The sequence below is a fragment of the Ursus arctos genome, unplaced genomic scaffold (assembly GCF_023065955.2).
Source record: "Ursus arctos isolate Adak ecotype North America unplaced genomic scaffold, UrsArc2.0 scaffold_16, whole genome shotgun sequence".
NCBI lineage: Eukaryota > Metazoa > Chordata > Mammalia > Carnivora > Ursidae > Ursus > Ursus arctos.
Genome location: NW_026622830.1, coordinates 20,197,698 through 20,210,732, shown reverse-complemented (window position 1 = coordinate 20,210,732; position 13,035 = coordinate 20,197,698). Strand labels below are relative to the sequence as shown.

At 52.8% G+C, this 13,035-nt stretch overlaps 1 protein-coding gene across 2 annotated transcripts in view; it reads left to right on the top strand.

The window, feature by feature from the left end:
• PPP1R16B (protein phosphatase 1 regulatory subunit 16B) overlaps positions 1-13,015 on the top strand; it is a 90,775-nt gene extending 77,760 nt beyond the window's left edge. The window contains exons 7-11 of one of the 2 annotated variants that reach the window (XM_044385823.3): positions 917-1,042; positions 1,552-1,627; positions 2,436-2,565; positions 2,662-2,826; positions 8,235-13,015. In XM_044385823.3, coding sequence (XP_044241758.1) covers positions 917-1,042; positions 1,552-1,627; positions 2,436-2,565; positions 2,662-2,826; positions 8,235-8,490 — 753 coding nt within the window. In that variant the 3' untranslated portion in view covers positions 8,491-13,015. Of the gene's footprint in view, positions 1-916; positions 1,043-1,551; positions 1,628-2,435; positions 2,566-2,657; positions 2,827-8,234 lie in introns of both variants that reach the window. The other variant, XM_026503500.4, reaches the window with a different exon arrangement.
• The last annotated feature ends 20 nt before the right edge of the window (positions 13,016-13,035 follow it).

Below are 13,035 nucleotides of genomic sequence, written 5' to 3'. Positions count from 1 at the left end.
ATGCTTCATGTACTTTCCGGAGATCAGATGCGACAAGTGAGGTCCCCAGGGTGGTGTCCGTCACCAGAGGCCTTGAATGGTGTCAGGTAGAAGAGTTGTGGCTGCAGCACGAGGCTTTCCTTTATTGGATGTACTGATTGCCTATTGTGTAACGAACGAGCCCAAAACTTAGCCTCTTGAAGCAACGATCAATATTTATTATCTCACATGGTTTCTGTGGTTAGGGAATTGGGAACAACTTGGCTGGGTAGCTCTGCTTGGGGGTCTCTCAGGAGGCTGCAGTCATCTGAAGACTTGACCAGGGCGGAAGATCCACTTCCAAGATGGCGCACTCACATGGCTTGCCAGTTGGTGCTGGCTGTCGGCAGGAGGCCTCAGTGTTTCACCTCCTTACGGCCTCTCCTTAGGGATGCTTAAGGGTCCGTACTGCATGATGGCTGCTTTGTCCTGGAGTGATTGATCCCAGAGAGCGTGAGGTAGAAACAGTGATGCCTCTTATGACCTCACCGCAGAAATCACACACCACCAACGTCCTACTTGTTAGAAGTGAGTCACTTGTTCTGGCCCACATTCAAGGCAAGAGGAATTAAACTTCATCTCTGGAGGGAGGTGTGTCAGAGAATTTGTAGACGTTTGAAAACCACCATGCTGGGCCTCTGGAACCCCTTCCTCAGAGCTCAGCACATGGTAGGGACTCAGTAAGTGCTGTTGCCTTAACCACAGGGGCCCTCAGACCAACCACAGGGTGAAGAGCAGCCTTAATAATACTTTGCAATGTGGCTGGATTTCTCCTTCATTCAATTACATTCTACCGTCCCCGGAAATGAGTTGGGATTTGGGTTGGGAAGAGGGCTGTCCCACCTCCGAAAGTGGGACTGGCATCCATAGGGAAGGCTCACTTTCCCCTCGCCTTCAGCTGCACATAGCTGGAGCCAATGGATACCTGCGGGCAGCCGAGCTCCTCCTGGACCACGGAGTGCGTGTGGACGTGAAGGACTGGGATGGCTGGGAGCCCCTGCACGCGGCTGCCTTCTGGGGACAGGTAACTGTCAGCTTCGGGCTGTGAGGGAGGGCACGCAGGACCCACCTGCTGTCCTTTGGGCTGGCAGTTGGTTCACAAGACCCACTTAAGGTGTTGACTACAACTAGTTTGTGGGATAGGAAAAGACCTAGAGAGTTTACGAAAACATTTGATAAGTTGTGTCCTAAGAAGATAATCAAATTTACAATTAGAAAATTCCTCACATTTCTGATTTGCGTCATTTCTCCCTTTATTTCCCAGATATAAACTCTGACTGCAGCTTTTGCAGTCTCTCCTTAGATACCTGGCAGCTCTAGATTTACCGCAGACTCCTTCTTTTATCCCTTGGCATGGCCCAGGCATGTTGGAGGAGATGTCAAGCCCACTGTGTTGCCAGGATCCCTGGCTCCATGGTTCAGAGCCTTCCCTGGGAACCAGCTTTGCCCCATCATTCTTTATGTCAGATCCTCTCTCTACCTCCTAGGCTTTTTGACCCCCAAAGAGAACGTGGACTTCTTTCTGTGTTTCAGATGCAGATGGCAGAGCTATTGGTATCCCATGGGGCCAGTCTCAGTGCTAGGACATCCATGGATGAGATGCCAATAGGTAAGTCCAGCATACAACCCAGTACACTTAGGTACTCATCAATTATTTGGTGGATAGTGGGATAATTGGGTAAATATAGAGTTGGCTGGATGGTGGATTGGTGTGTGGAAGGGTAGAAGAATGAATGAATAAATTAATGAAGAGTAGATTAATGTATGGATGGATAGATGGTTAGATAAATGTATGGATGAGTGGATGGATGGATGGATGGATGGATGGAGGATGGATGGATGGATGGAGGATGGAGGATGGATGGATGGATGGATGGATGGATGGATGATGGATGGATGATGGAGGATGGATGGATGGAGGGTAGATGATGGATGGATGGGTGGGTAGGGGATGGATCTATGGGTGGATGGCTAGGTCAGAGAGTAGGTGGATAGATGAATGAAGGGGTTGGGTGGATTGAGTGGATTGAGTGGGTAGATATATCCGATTCGAGATATATATAAGTTTTGGCTTGGGCTGCATAGACTACCTGCTTGTTTCTCTTGATACTTCTTATATCACTGGAGAGTTGATGACTCCTTTTGGAAACTACTGAAGGTGGATGGATCTTTTGATCATAGCTGAGAACCTTAGGAGCTGTGACTGTATGGGCCCTGGGTTTCTTGTTCTTGTCCTCTAAGGATTGGGGTGTAGCCCAGGAAGTGAGGCCAGCCTTGTTTACTCCCCTCCCTGGATGCCCCCAAAAGATGCTGGGAGTTTTCAGTGCATTGGGGTGGCAGCTCCTGTGGTCTCGAGGGCCGTTGGGGGCCACGGGTCCCTGCACGGCTCCCCACAACAGCCTCCTCTACCCCTTCAGACCTGTGTGAGGAGGAGGAGTTCAAAGTCCTGCTGTTGGAGCTAAAACACAAGCATGACGTCATCATGAAGTCACAGCTGAGACACAAGTCCTCCTTGAGCCGGAGAACGTCCAGCGCGGGGAGCCGTGGGTGAGTCAGGGCAGGCCGGCCGCGGTCCCCGGGGGGTGCCCCTGCCTGCGGCGCTTGGGCGCAGCCCTCCAGCACCTCCTCTCTCCCCTCAGGAAGGTGGTGCGTCGAGCCAGCCTGTCGGACAGGACCAACCTGTACAGGAAAGAGTATGAGGGAGAGGCCATCCTGTGGCAGCAGCGGAGCGCGGCAGAGGATCCCCGGACCGCCACCTACAACGGGGACATCCGGGAGACCAGGACGGACCAAGAGAATAAGGACCCAGTGAGTGGCTTCGCGCCCTGCCTCAGTGTCGGCTGATGTCTGGGGAGGAGGACAGGGCCCCGGCCTGGTCCTGGCCTCTTCCTGTCAGAGCCTTCGGAGGGAGGGCAGCGGGGCGGTGCCCGTACACCAGCGGGATCCCCTTTGGTGCTGTGGCTCCTGAGCTTAGAGGCGGCCCCGGGGGCGTGAGAGTCCGAGCTGGGAGCTTTGGCACCCAGCAGGGTCCCGTCACAGACAGGAAGCACCTGCCGCATGCCGGCTTGTGCGCCTGCAACTCTGGTTCTGGACTCCCCAGAAGGAGGCTCAGTACAGCGGCCACCCTGGGCGCTAAGGGCACTAGAACTTTTGGGGGGGAACAGAGCTAGATGTTGAGAATTGTGTTTACAGAGCACATCTGGTTGGAGGAGGTGTTTGGAAAAACTGAGTAGGGTACTGGTCGGAGCTCTAAGAAGCCCGCTCCATGCGTAGCCAGTGGTCTGGCCTTGAACTGCTTTCTTTTTTTTTTTTTTTTTTTTTAAAGATTTTATTTATTTATTCGACAGAGACAGAGACAGCCAGCGAGAGAGGGAACACAGGCAGGGGGAGTGGGAGAGGAAGAAGCAGGCTCATAGCGGAGGAGCCTGATGTGGGGCTCGATCCCAGAAAGATGGGATCACGCCCTGAGCCGAAGGCAGACGCTTAACCGCTGTGCCACCCAGGCGCCCCTGAACTGCTTTCTTAAGCGGATGCCATGTTGGTTTTCTAGAACCCCTGGATCACATGACCACAAACTCGGTGGCTCAGAACCGTAGAAATCTATTCTCTCACAGTTCTGGAGGCCAGAAGTCTAAAAATCAAAGGGCGAACAGGGTTGGTTTCTTCTGGGGGCTCCGAAAGGCAATCCGTTGCATGTCTCTCTCCTAGCTTCCGGTGGCTCAGGCATTCCCCGGCTTTTCTCACAGGGCTCCAGTGTCTGCCTCCCTCGCCACATGGCCTTCTTCCTTGTGTGTGTCTGTGTCTCTGTTTCCCAATCGCAGCCCTGGCTGGGGACAGAGAGGGCAGCGCAGAGGCTTTGTTCTGCCTAGTGCCTCGGGGCAGGGAGAAAGGAGCTGCAGACCGAAATTAAATCACATTTATTCACCTTTCCTTTGTGAGTGAGTTGAACTTACCTACAGTACCCAAATCTTAAACGGGTTTTTCAGTGAACTTTTATAAACGTATACCCTCAGGTGAATGGGTAGAGCATTTCCATCACCCCAGAAAGCTCCCAGATTCTCTTTCAGTGGTCCTCCCACCTTAAAAGTAGCCACTGTTTACCTTGGAGCACAAAAGATGAGTTTTGCGGCCACAGCTGCATAGAATCGGCCCAGGCGGTCTGTAGTCTTCTGTGTCTGACTTCCTTCGTGACCATGAGATCCGTCCCTGTGCAGGCATACGGCAGTAGTTCATTCTTTTTCCTTGCTCTGGAGAGTTCTGTTGTTTAAATATGCTACAACCTATGGGTCCGTTCTCCTGTTGGCGGACACTTGGGTTGTTGCAGGTTTGGGGCTATTTTGAATAAAGCTGCTCAAAACATTTTTTTTTAAAGATTTTATTTATTTATTTGATAGAGAGAGATAGACAGTGAGAGAGGGAACACAAGCAGGGGCAGAGGGAGAGGGAGAAGCAGGCCTCCTGCTGAGCAGGGAGCCCCATGTGGGGCTCGATCCCAGGACTCTGGGATCATGGCCTGAGCCGAAGGCAGACGCTTAACAACGGAGCCACCCAGGCGCCCCTGCTCAAAACATTCTTACACATGGTTCGTGGTGGGCATAAGCCCTATTTTCTGTAGGATTGTATAGCCAGGAATGCAGAATGAGTCATGGGGAGGCTACTAGACGTACTGCCAAGCCATCTTCCAGAGCGACTGTACCTGTCTGCTCTCCCAGCAGCCCCACTGAGCTCTTCTTGCCAGTCCCTGATGTACTCAGCCCTTTTCATCCGAGCCATCCTGGCGGGCTTGCTGCGGGAGCTCGCATTTTAAATTTGTATCTCCCTGACGGTGGATGATGGGGAACACGTTTTCATGTGCTTATTGGCCGTCTGCCTATCTTCTTTTGTGCAGGGTCTGTTCTTTTGCCCCTTTTTTGTTGGGTTGCTTCTCTTTTCCTTATTGACCTCTGGGAGAGACTGAGATTCTTAAAGAAATCCTCACGGAAGCAGCTCCTCCTCCACACCTGTCCCCGTGTTTGTTCAGATCTCACAGACCTAGGACTCTGCCAGAAGTGCTCGCGGGTGTGGAGCTGCATAAATTATCAGCTCTGCAGGGGAGGGGGCAGGAGGATGTGGCCTGAGTTTGCCCTTAACTCCTACGGTGTCCTCATCAACAACGCTGTGGGTTGTTCGGGAGTTAGGTGAAGGCAAACAAAGGGGCTGTTTTGCAAAGAAAAAGGAATGAGGAGCTCTGGGCTTCGGGCCAGTCACCCAGCCATCCAGCCCCAAGGACCACTGACAAGGTCCAGGGCCCCAGATCCCGGTCCCAGCCTGGCGGAAACCAAGGAGATGGCAGGGCACAGCTACGAAGCCCCGAGCTCCTTCCTTTTGTGACCTACCCCGTGCAAGACTTTAGGTACTGGCAAGGCTGGGAGAGTCTCTAAGGTGGACATTCTCAAAGTGGGGTCCCCGGACCAGCAGGAGCAGCATCGCCTCGAACGTGTTAGAAATGCAAATTCTCTGGCCCCGCCCAGGTGCCCTGAATCCTGCACCATGGGCTCTGGGTTTTACCCGCAATCTGTGTTTTAACTAGCCCCGCAGGGGATTCTGATGCACACAAGAACTTGACAACCGCTCATCTAAGGGAGCGTTTGCTCGGTCTGACCCGCGGTCTGACCCGCAAGTCGGGTTTCTGCCAAGACTGCCCCCGGTTAGCCCCCAGGGCTGGCTTGTCGGGTTTCTGCCAAGACTGCCCCCGGTTAGCCCCCAGGGCTGGCTTGTCGGGTTTCTGCCAAGACTGCTCCCTGTTAGCCCCCAGGGCTGGCTTTGGCACCTACTTTCGCAGAGCTGACTTCCTGGCACGAGGCTCAGGAGTGATGCAACAGGCCCATCTCTTCCACCAGTGGCTCACAAACTTCCCTGTACCAGAAAATCACCTGCGGAGGTGTTTTTGTTTTTGTTTTTTTAAATTCTGATGTCTAGGTTGCAACCTAATTAAATCTGAATCTTTGGGCTTGGGGCCCAAGCACTGTATTGATGTGTTTAAAAAAAAAATTAATAGACTTGACTTTTCGCAGCAGTTGTAGTTTGTAGCAGACATACATAGAAGTACATACAGTTTCCACACACGCCCTTCGTCACGTCGCCCGGCTTCCACTGGTATTAACATCTGGCTTTAGTGCGGTAGGTCGGTGATCATTGATGAGCCAGTATTGATACATGATCATTAACCAAAGTCCATAGTTTACGTTAGAGTTTACCCTCAGTGTTCGACATTCTGTGGATGTTGACAAGTGTGTGATGTCACATATCCATCATTACAGCTTCATACAGATTACTTCCACTGCCCTAAAAATCCCTGATGCTCCGCCTGGCCCTCCCTCCCCAACCCCCTGGCAACCACTGATCTTTTCCTGGCCCCATGGTTTTGCCTTTTCCAGAGTGTCACAGAATGGGAATCCCACGATGCAGCCTTTTCAAAACGGCCATTGTCCATGTGTTTTTAGCCCCCCCGGTGACTCCAGTGCGCGTCCGAAGCTGAGAACTAGTGTCTTAGATCCGTGCTCATCAGAGCAACATCAGGACTTTGTTAGAAATGCTGGAGTTCGAGTCCCTGCCCAGACCTGGCGATTCAGTGTGTGCTTTTCCACCAGAGCCCCAGGGGTCTCACACGCACTTGGAGTCAGAGAAGTGCTGATGTAGGTAATGAAGAATGGTCTTTTCCAGGATCATTCCGGAAGCAAAGAAAATAGATACAGAAATTCAAGCTGAAAAAAAAAATGCCCCAAATGTGGCATCAGTCTGCCTGCATGGCTCAGAGGTGCCATTAAAAACAAAAAGAGCAGACACACAGGCGTGGAAGCTTGCTATGGAAAGTGCCCCTCACCTTACTGTGTCTTAACCTAATTGTATATTTCTTAGAGATCTTTCTAAGAAATGGAGATTCTTGGAATCACGAGTCAGCACAGGAAGATTGCCTTCGTTCTTTTTACCAGATGTGGAACATTCCAGAACAAGTACTTGCCATAATTTCCCTCCTGCCTAATGGTGACTTTCAGGCTTTTCTCCCCTAAGGGAACGTATATCTGTGAAATGAAGTCCTAGAAATGGGCTTCCTGGTGCAAAGTATGCATTCTTCCTTAAAAATGAATTTTGGAGGGGTGGGGGGTGATAGGATACTGTCCTCCAAAGAGATTGTAGCACTTTACGTACCTGCCTGTTTTCCCACACTCTTGTCGACACTGAGTCATAACACATTTTTAAAAATATTTGTCAATGTGATAGGTAAAGATATTTTGTTGCTTTAATTTTTGTGTCATTAATTATGAGTGAGATTGAATATTTTCTCCTGTGTTTATATGCTATAAACATAATAGCATATGTTTAATAATAGTAATATCATCATCATCATCATCATCATCATCATCATTGCTGTGAACTGCACGTCGGTCTCCTTTGCTGGCTTTTTTCTGTTAGATAGTTGGGCTTTTTAAAATGATCTTTTAGGAGTTGTTTATTTGGGAAATTAGCCCCTTTCCTGTCATGTACGTTGCAGTTTTTTTAATGTGTCTTTTGACTTCATTTTTGGTGAGTTTTACTATGCTTTACATTTGTGTGATACCAGATGTAGCCGTCTTTTAGATTCTAGTTTCTAGTTTCCAGTTTCTAGTTTAGTTTTTAGTTTCTAGGCAGCGGCTCCTTTTAAAGCTCTTGTTATCCAGGGATTTCTGGGTTAGAATCTCTGCTGTTTGGAGTAGATATTTGCTGGGAATACAGAGGAAAGATTACAAGTGACCAAAAACTCCTTCGGCCTCCCTTCACGTCAGCTTCAGGGTCAAGCAGGCCCTTTGACGTGCAGTCTCCCCAGCCCCCCACCTCCATCGTTCCCACCACCCTCCAGTTCTGCACGCACAGAACTTCTCTGTCTCAGTTGTTCTGGCCTAAGTCCCAGCGTTGAGTTTCACGGAATTCATTTCAGTCAAGAACCCGTTGCTGCTGTGAGTCTGGTGACTGGCAAGGCCTGGGTCATGGTCCAGCCCCTGCGGCAAGGATGGGGATCAGTCAGCTCTCCCAAAGCACTTAGATGGGCGAGTCCCCCAAAGCAGAACGCAGGTCCTATCAGCCCAGTTGGGCAAACGGAGGGAGGACAGGTCCCAACAAGAATGCCCTCCGCAGAGATGCAGTGGGGAGTGAGTTCAAATCCTCTAACCGGCTGGTAATGTCGTCCTTCTCCCCCTCAGAACCCGCGGCTGGAGAAGCCCGTGCTGCTCTCTGAGTTCTCTACCAAGATCCCACGGAGTGACATGGATGGGCCTGTTGAGAATGGCCTCCGGGCTCCGGTCAGCACCTACCAGTACGCGCTGTCCAACGGGGACGTCTGGAAAGTGCATGAGGTGCCTGACTACAACATGGCCTACGGCAATCCCGGCGTGGCCGACGCCACCCCTCCCTGGAGTGGCTACAAGGAACAGAGCCCCCAGACGCTTCTGGAGCTGAAGCGGCAGCGGGCGGCAGCCAAGCTGCTCAGCCACCCCTTCCTGAGCACCCACCTGGGCAGCAGCATGGCCAGGACGGGCGAGGGCAGCAGCGAAGGCAAGGCCCCCTTGATCGGAGGCAGAACTTCACCATATAGCAGCAATGGCACCTCGGTCTATTACACGGTCACCAGCGGAGATCCCCCGCTCTTGAAGTTCAAGGCCCCCATGGAGGAGATGGAGGAGAAGGTCCACGGCTGCTGCCGCATCTCCTAGTCTCTGGGTGACGGAGAAGGGAGAGCTTCGGGGAAGGGTCTCTGGAGTCCAGGCCCGCCCGGCAGCCCTGGCTAGGGAGACATCAGAGGGCAGCTTGCGGGGAGGTGGGCTCTGCTTTCCAGGGGAATGCTGACCCCACCTCCCCCAACGGCCCATAGCATCGCCACTTCCCACGGTTCCGCTTCCTGCTGCATTGTCTGCCATCAGAAACAAGGCCTGTAGTGGCTTCCTGACTCACCCTGCTGTCAGATTTTGGGAGGGGGGCTGGGATTCCAGTTCTGTTGTCGGTAAAGGCTTCTCTGGATCAGTACTTGCATATCACACACCAGGCGCGCGCGCGCGCGTGCACACACGTGCACACACACACACACACACACTCCACCATGTGTAGGAATGACACGGCTGGGCTCATGGGAAGCAGGTGGGACTGATATTTTGTGGGCTCTTCCCAAAAGGATTGAGGCTAAGACTCAGTTTCGTCACCCACTGCCAACGTGGCTTTAGCAGGGAGGGGGGCCTGCTAAGCTGAGGCTCGCAGTCCGACCCGGAGTCACACCGAGGCTTGGGCCACCAGCCACAGCTGGAAGGAGCAAGAAGTCTGCTCTTGGATCAGAGGGAGCTGTGAACCCACATGGGTCCGTGAGATGGGCAGTGGCCTGCTCCCCAGAGCCTTGCGCATGCCGGGAGCCAGCTGTGGGACTGCCCAGAGACTGAGGTCGAGAGCCGGGCTCTTCTATTCCTGGAATAATCCAAACCCATTTTATTTCTGGATGGAAGTATCAAAAATTGGAGGGAAGGGGGAACAAATTCAGTGTGTCCAAAAGTGCATTTGATAAAAGGGTTTTCTTAGGCTGCAGTACTCCAGGTGGGAGATAACGGAGTTTGCTTTCTTGCTTTCTTTCCTGGGTAGTATCATGATCACTAGGTTTTTCTGACTAGTGTTGGAAGCATGGAGCTAAGGGAGGCGCTTGCGTTGGAAGGGCTTTCCAGGGAGAAGAGGGAGTTGGTGTTATTAATTTCTGCAAGCATCTCCGGTGGCCGTGACAGAGCCCAGGGCCCTGGGCGATCTCTGGGAATATTCAGGTGGCTTCAGTCCAGCCTCTGTCAGCCAGCCTTCCTCAGCCTGAGCCATCAGAGTGAGCAGAGAGGGACTGCTGGGAGCCCCCCACTCCTCCCCGAGTCAATGCTCAGGACCCCCGGCCCAGCTTTGCCTTTTCTGGAGTGCTTGGTGAGACAAGTCTGCCAGGTGGCCCTTGTGAGATCCTGCCAGGCCGAGGAGCTCCCAACCTACTCCCGTGGGAGTGGTGACACCCCAAGGCTGCAAATCCAGGGTGCCCATGGCCAACACCCTGTATTGCATTCAGGAGAGTGGTGGTGGGGCTGGAGTTGGGCCTTCCCACGGCCCAACAGTCTCATAGCCCCAGTCTCCCTGATGCTGGGGAGGGGAGACTGAGAAGGGCAGGCCGCCCACCCCCTCTCCACTGCATCTTCTCAAGAGGCCCCTTGAAATTGCTGACCCATGAGTTGGGTACTGTCCGCAGGCTCAGCCAAAACCTGTTGGTGTGCTGATCAGCAGCGGGTTTGTTTCCTGCTCTGCGCGCCTCTTATTTGTCCTAAAACTACCTCCTTAGAGCTCTGAAGGTGTCCCCTCGTCCAGATTCCGGGATTGGGGGACAACTCTGGGTTCCTTCTAATCTTTCTGAGCCTGTGAGAAATCCTCCCTGAGGGGCACCTGGGCCGGGGCAGGGAGGCAGGAGTCTGGGGCTGGAGGAGCCCCCTTGTGCCACAATTCTAGTAATGGGCTCTGCTGTATGTCAGTTCCAGTCCCCACTGGGGCCTCCATGGCCGCATAGCCCAGAGAGGGAGCTGGATCCCAGGGGCCTGGCTGATGCTTCCGCAGGAGCAGGACAACTGGACCAGAGAGCAGAGGGCCCAGTGGGGTCACTGTGCGCCTGGTGGCTCCTGGGTGCAGGGAGGGTCCCAGCACCAGGCCAGCCCCACCCCAACTCCAGGACAGATCCAGTCGAGGGAGGAGGGGCAGCTCAGGAGACTGCAGACGGGTAGGCGTGATGCCTCCCGCGTCCCTGGTATGTGGGGCAGGCTCTGCATCGTGTCAGCCTAGGGCTGGAGCAGGGCAGAGGATGATCCCGAATACACATAACCTCTGGCTTTAAAACAGTGTTCAGACCAGACTGACCCCGAATTCCTCCTGAGCCACCGTAAGCTGCAAGCAGAAGCAGCCTAGGAGGGCCGTGCAGGTTTCCCATCTGTTTGCTCGGGAGCCAGAGACTGAAGGCACTTCCTGCCGACGCTGAGCCCTTCTGGCCATTCCCTCCTTTCCCCGTTGCCTCCTGGGCCATCCATCTCCCCCCAGAAGGCCGGGAATCCCAGCTGATTCCCTGACAGGCGCCAACTGCAGACTCATGGGCATTTTAGCTCTCGTTTTCCGTCGGGGTAGGCCATTCCCTATTAGGGCTTCGTGTACCTGGGGAGCTTTCCCTAAGGGTCTCCTTGGTGTTGAGGGACCAGGTGGGGTCAAGGTGACTCATTTATTTGCTCACATAGTTTACTGAGCAGCTGAGACATACCAGGCACTGCGTTAGCTTCTGCGGATAAGGGGGGGGGGGCGAGGAGACCGCGTTTTACAGTTTTCATCCCTTGAGGACCGCAGATAGCAGCAGCCCATTCAGTTCACTTGAGACAGAGTGACCGCATCCTGGTCCTGCTCCAACCTGGTTTCTAGCGCCCGGAATCCCTCGAGTACGAAACCCTTCAGCAGGGAATCTGCTGCCGTGGCCGTCCCTGAATAACATTTGCTATTAAATGCAGATGCTGGATCTTGAGTTCTAGGGAGACACCATTCCAAGTCTGTCTGGAACTTTCAGGGATAGCTGCCTTCAGGCCAGCATCTTTGGGGCATTGTATAACAGCGGTTTGAGGTCAGTATGTAGAAGAACCGAAAGTCTGGAATTTGCTGCCACATGCATCTCAGGTTCTGAAACTCCTTGTCTCTTGCTCATTGTTATGGAGTCCTCCGGCCCCACCAGTGGATCATGGGAGGCAAGAACTTCTTTAGCACCGAAGCCTTTCCCCATGCGTCTGCCTCTCCTCCCAGCGGGTGTGGATCAAGGAACTGGAAGAAAGCTAGCAAGTTTTCTACCAGATGCTCAGCTCCCTCTGAGACCCAGGTCCGGCGGCAGTTTCCGGCCAATGAAAGGAGGCCACTTCCAAAGCATGTGCCATGTGGCTCACTGTGAGCTCTGGCCTTTGCTCCCACCCCGTGCCCCCAAACTACTGAAAATCGGTGGCCATCATCGGATAGCGAGTTCCTGGCAAGAGCTCAGGGAAGTTGAATAAACCCTAGACCCAGCTCTACTGAAGAGCTCAGGATATAATTATCCGTCAAATATGCAGCAGCGATTAAACTGCGCTGTACTGTTGGGTCAAGTTCAGTGGGCTTAGGAAGGCTAACCGGGGGGTGTCCCCTGTCCTCCCCCACCACAGTTTGCTGGCTTTGTAATAACAGGAGACCATTTCGGTGATTGGTGTCAGATACCTTTTGATCTTGAGCTCTCTCCCAGTTGCTTTCCGAGAGCACGATACTGGGGCACTTTCCAGAAGGGCAGTTTTTATGAGATACCCGGAAGGACTGTATTTAACTCTTGCTATGGTGGCTTGGGGACAGCCTCCCCCACCCCAGTGCACGTAGGAGCAAAGGGTCATGTGGTCAGTGGTTGACTCTGCCTAAGTGACCCCCTTTGCCAGAAGCTGTAGACCTCTCCTTGACAGGAGACTCTTGTTGGCCAGTTCGCCACAGGGCCTGCTTCCCATGGGCGTTGCGAGCGCCACAGTGCGGGGCCCGGCTCTGCGCACTGAGGAAAAGTCTGCAGGCCCCCAGCCCTCCGCAATAATTCACCAGACCAGAAGCCACTGATGTACAGAGAACATTTAAGAAAAATGTATTTTATGTGAAAAAAAAGTTAAAACTCTGTATACTGTATCAGCAGCTTTGTGTAAAAATGGCAATCAAGAGAGTCTAATATATTTAAAACTTTTTTAAAAAAAAAATCCTTGCGGATCTTTGATATTGTATCGGAGTAACTTCCAGGTAGCTCCTTGCCATGTGGCAGTGGTGGGCCTCGATCCAAGACCGTGGCTCAACCACGACCCAAAGGGGCATGCCCCTGGAGTTGCTTCCAGCTGCCAAGGCCTGTGACAGAATTCACTGTTGAGAGTTTTTAATTAAGATTATTAAATTCCTTTTAATAACACCGGCTAGTGTGGCTGTGGT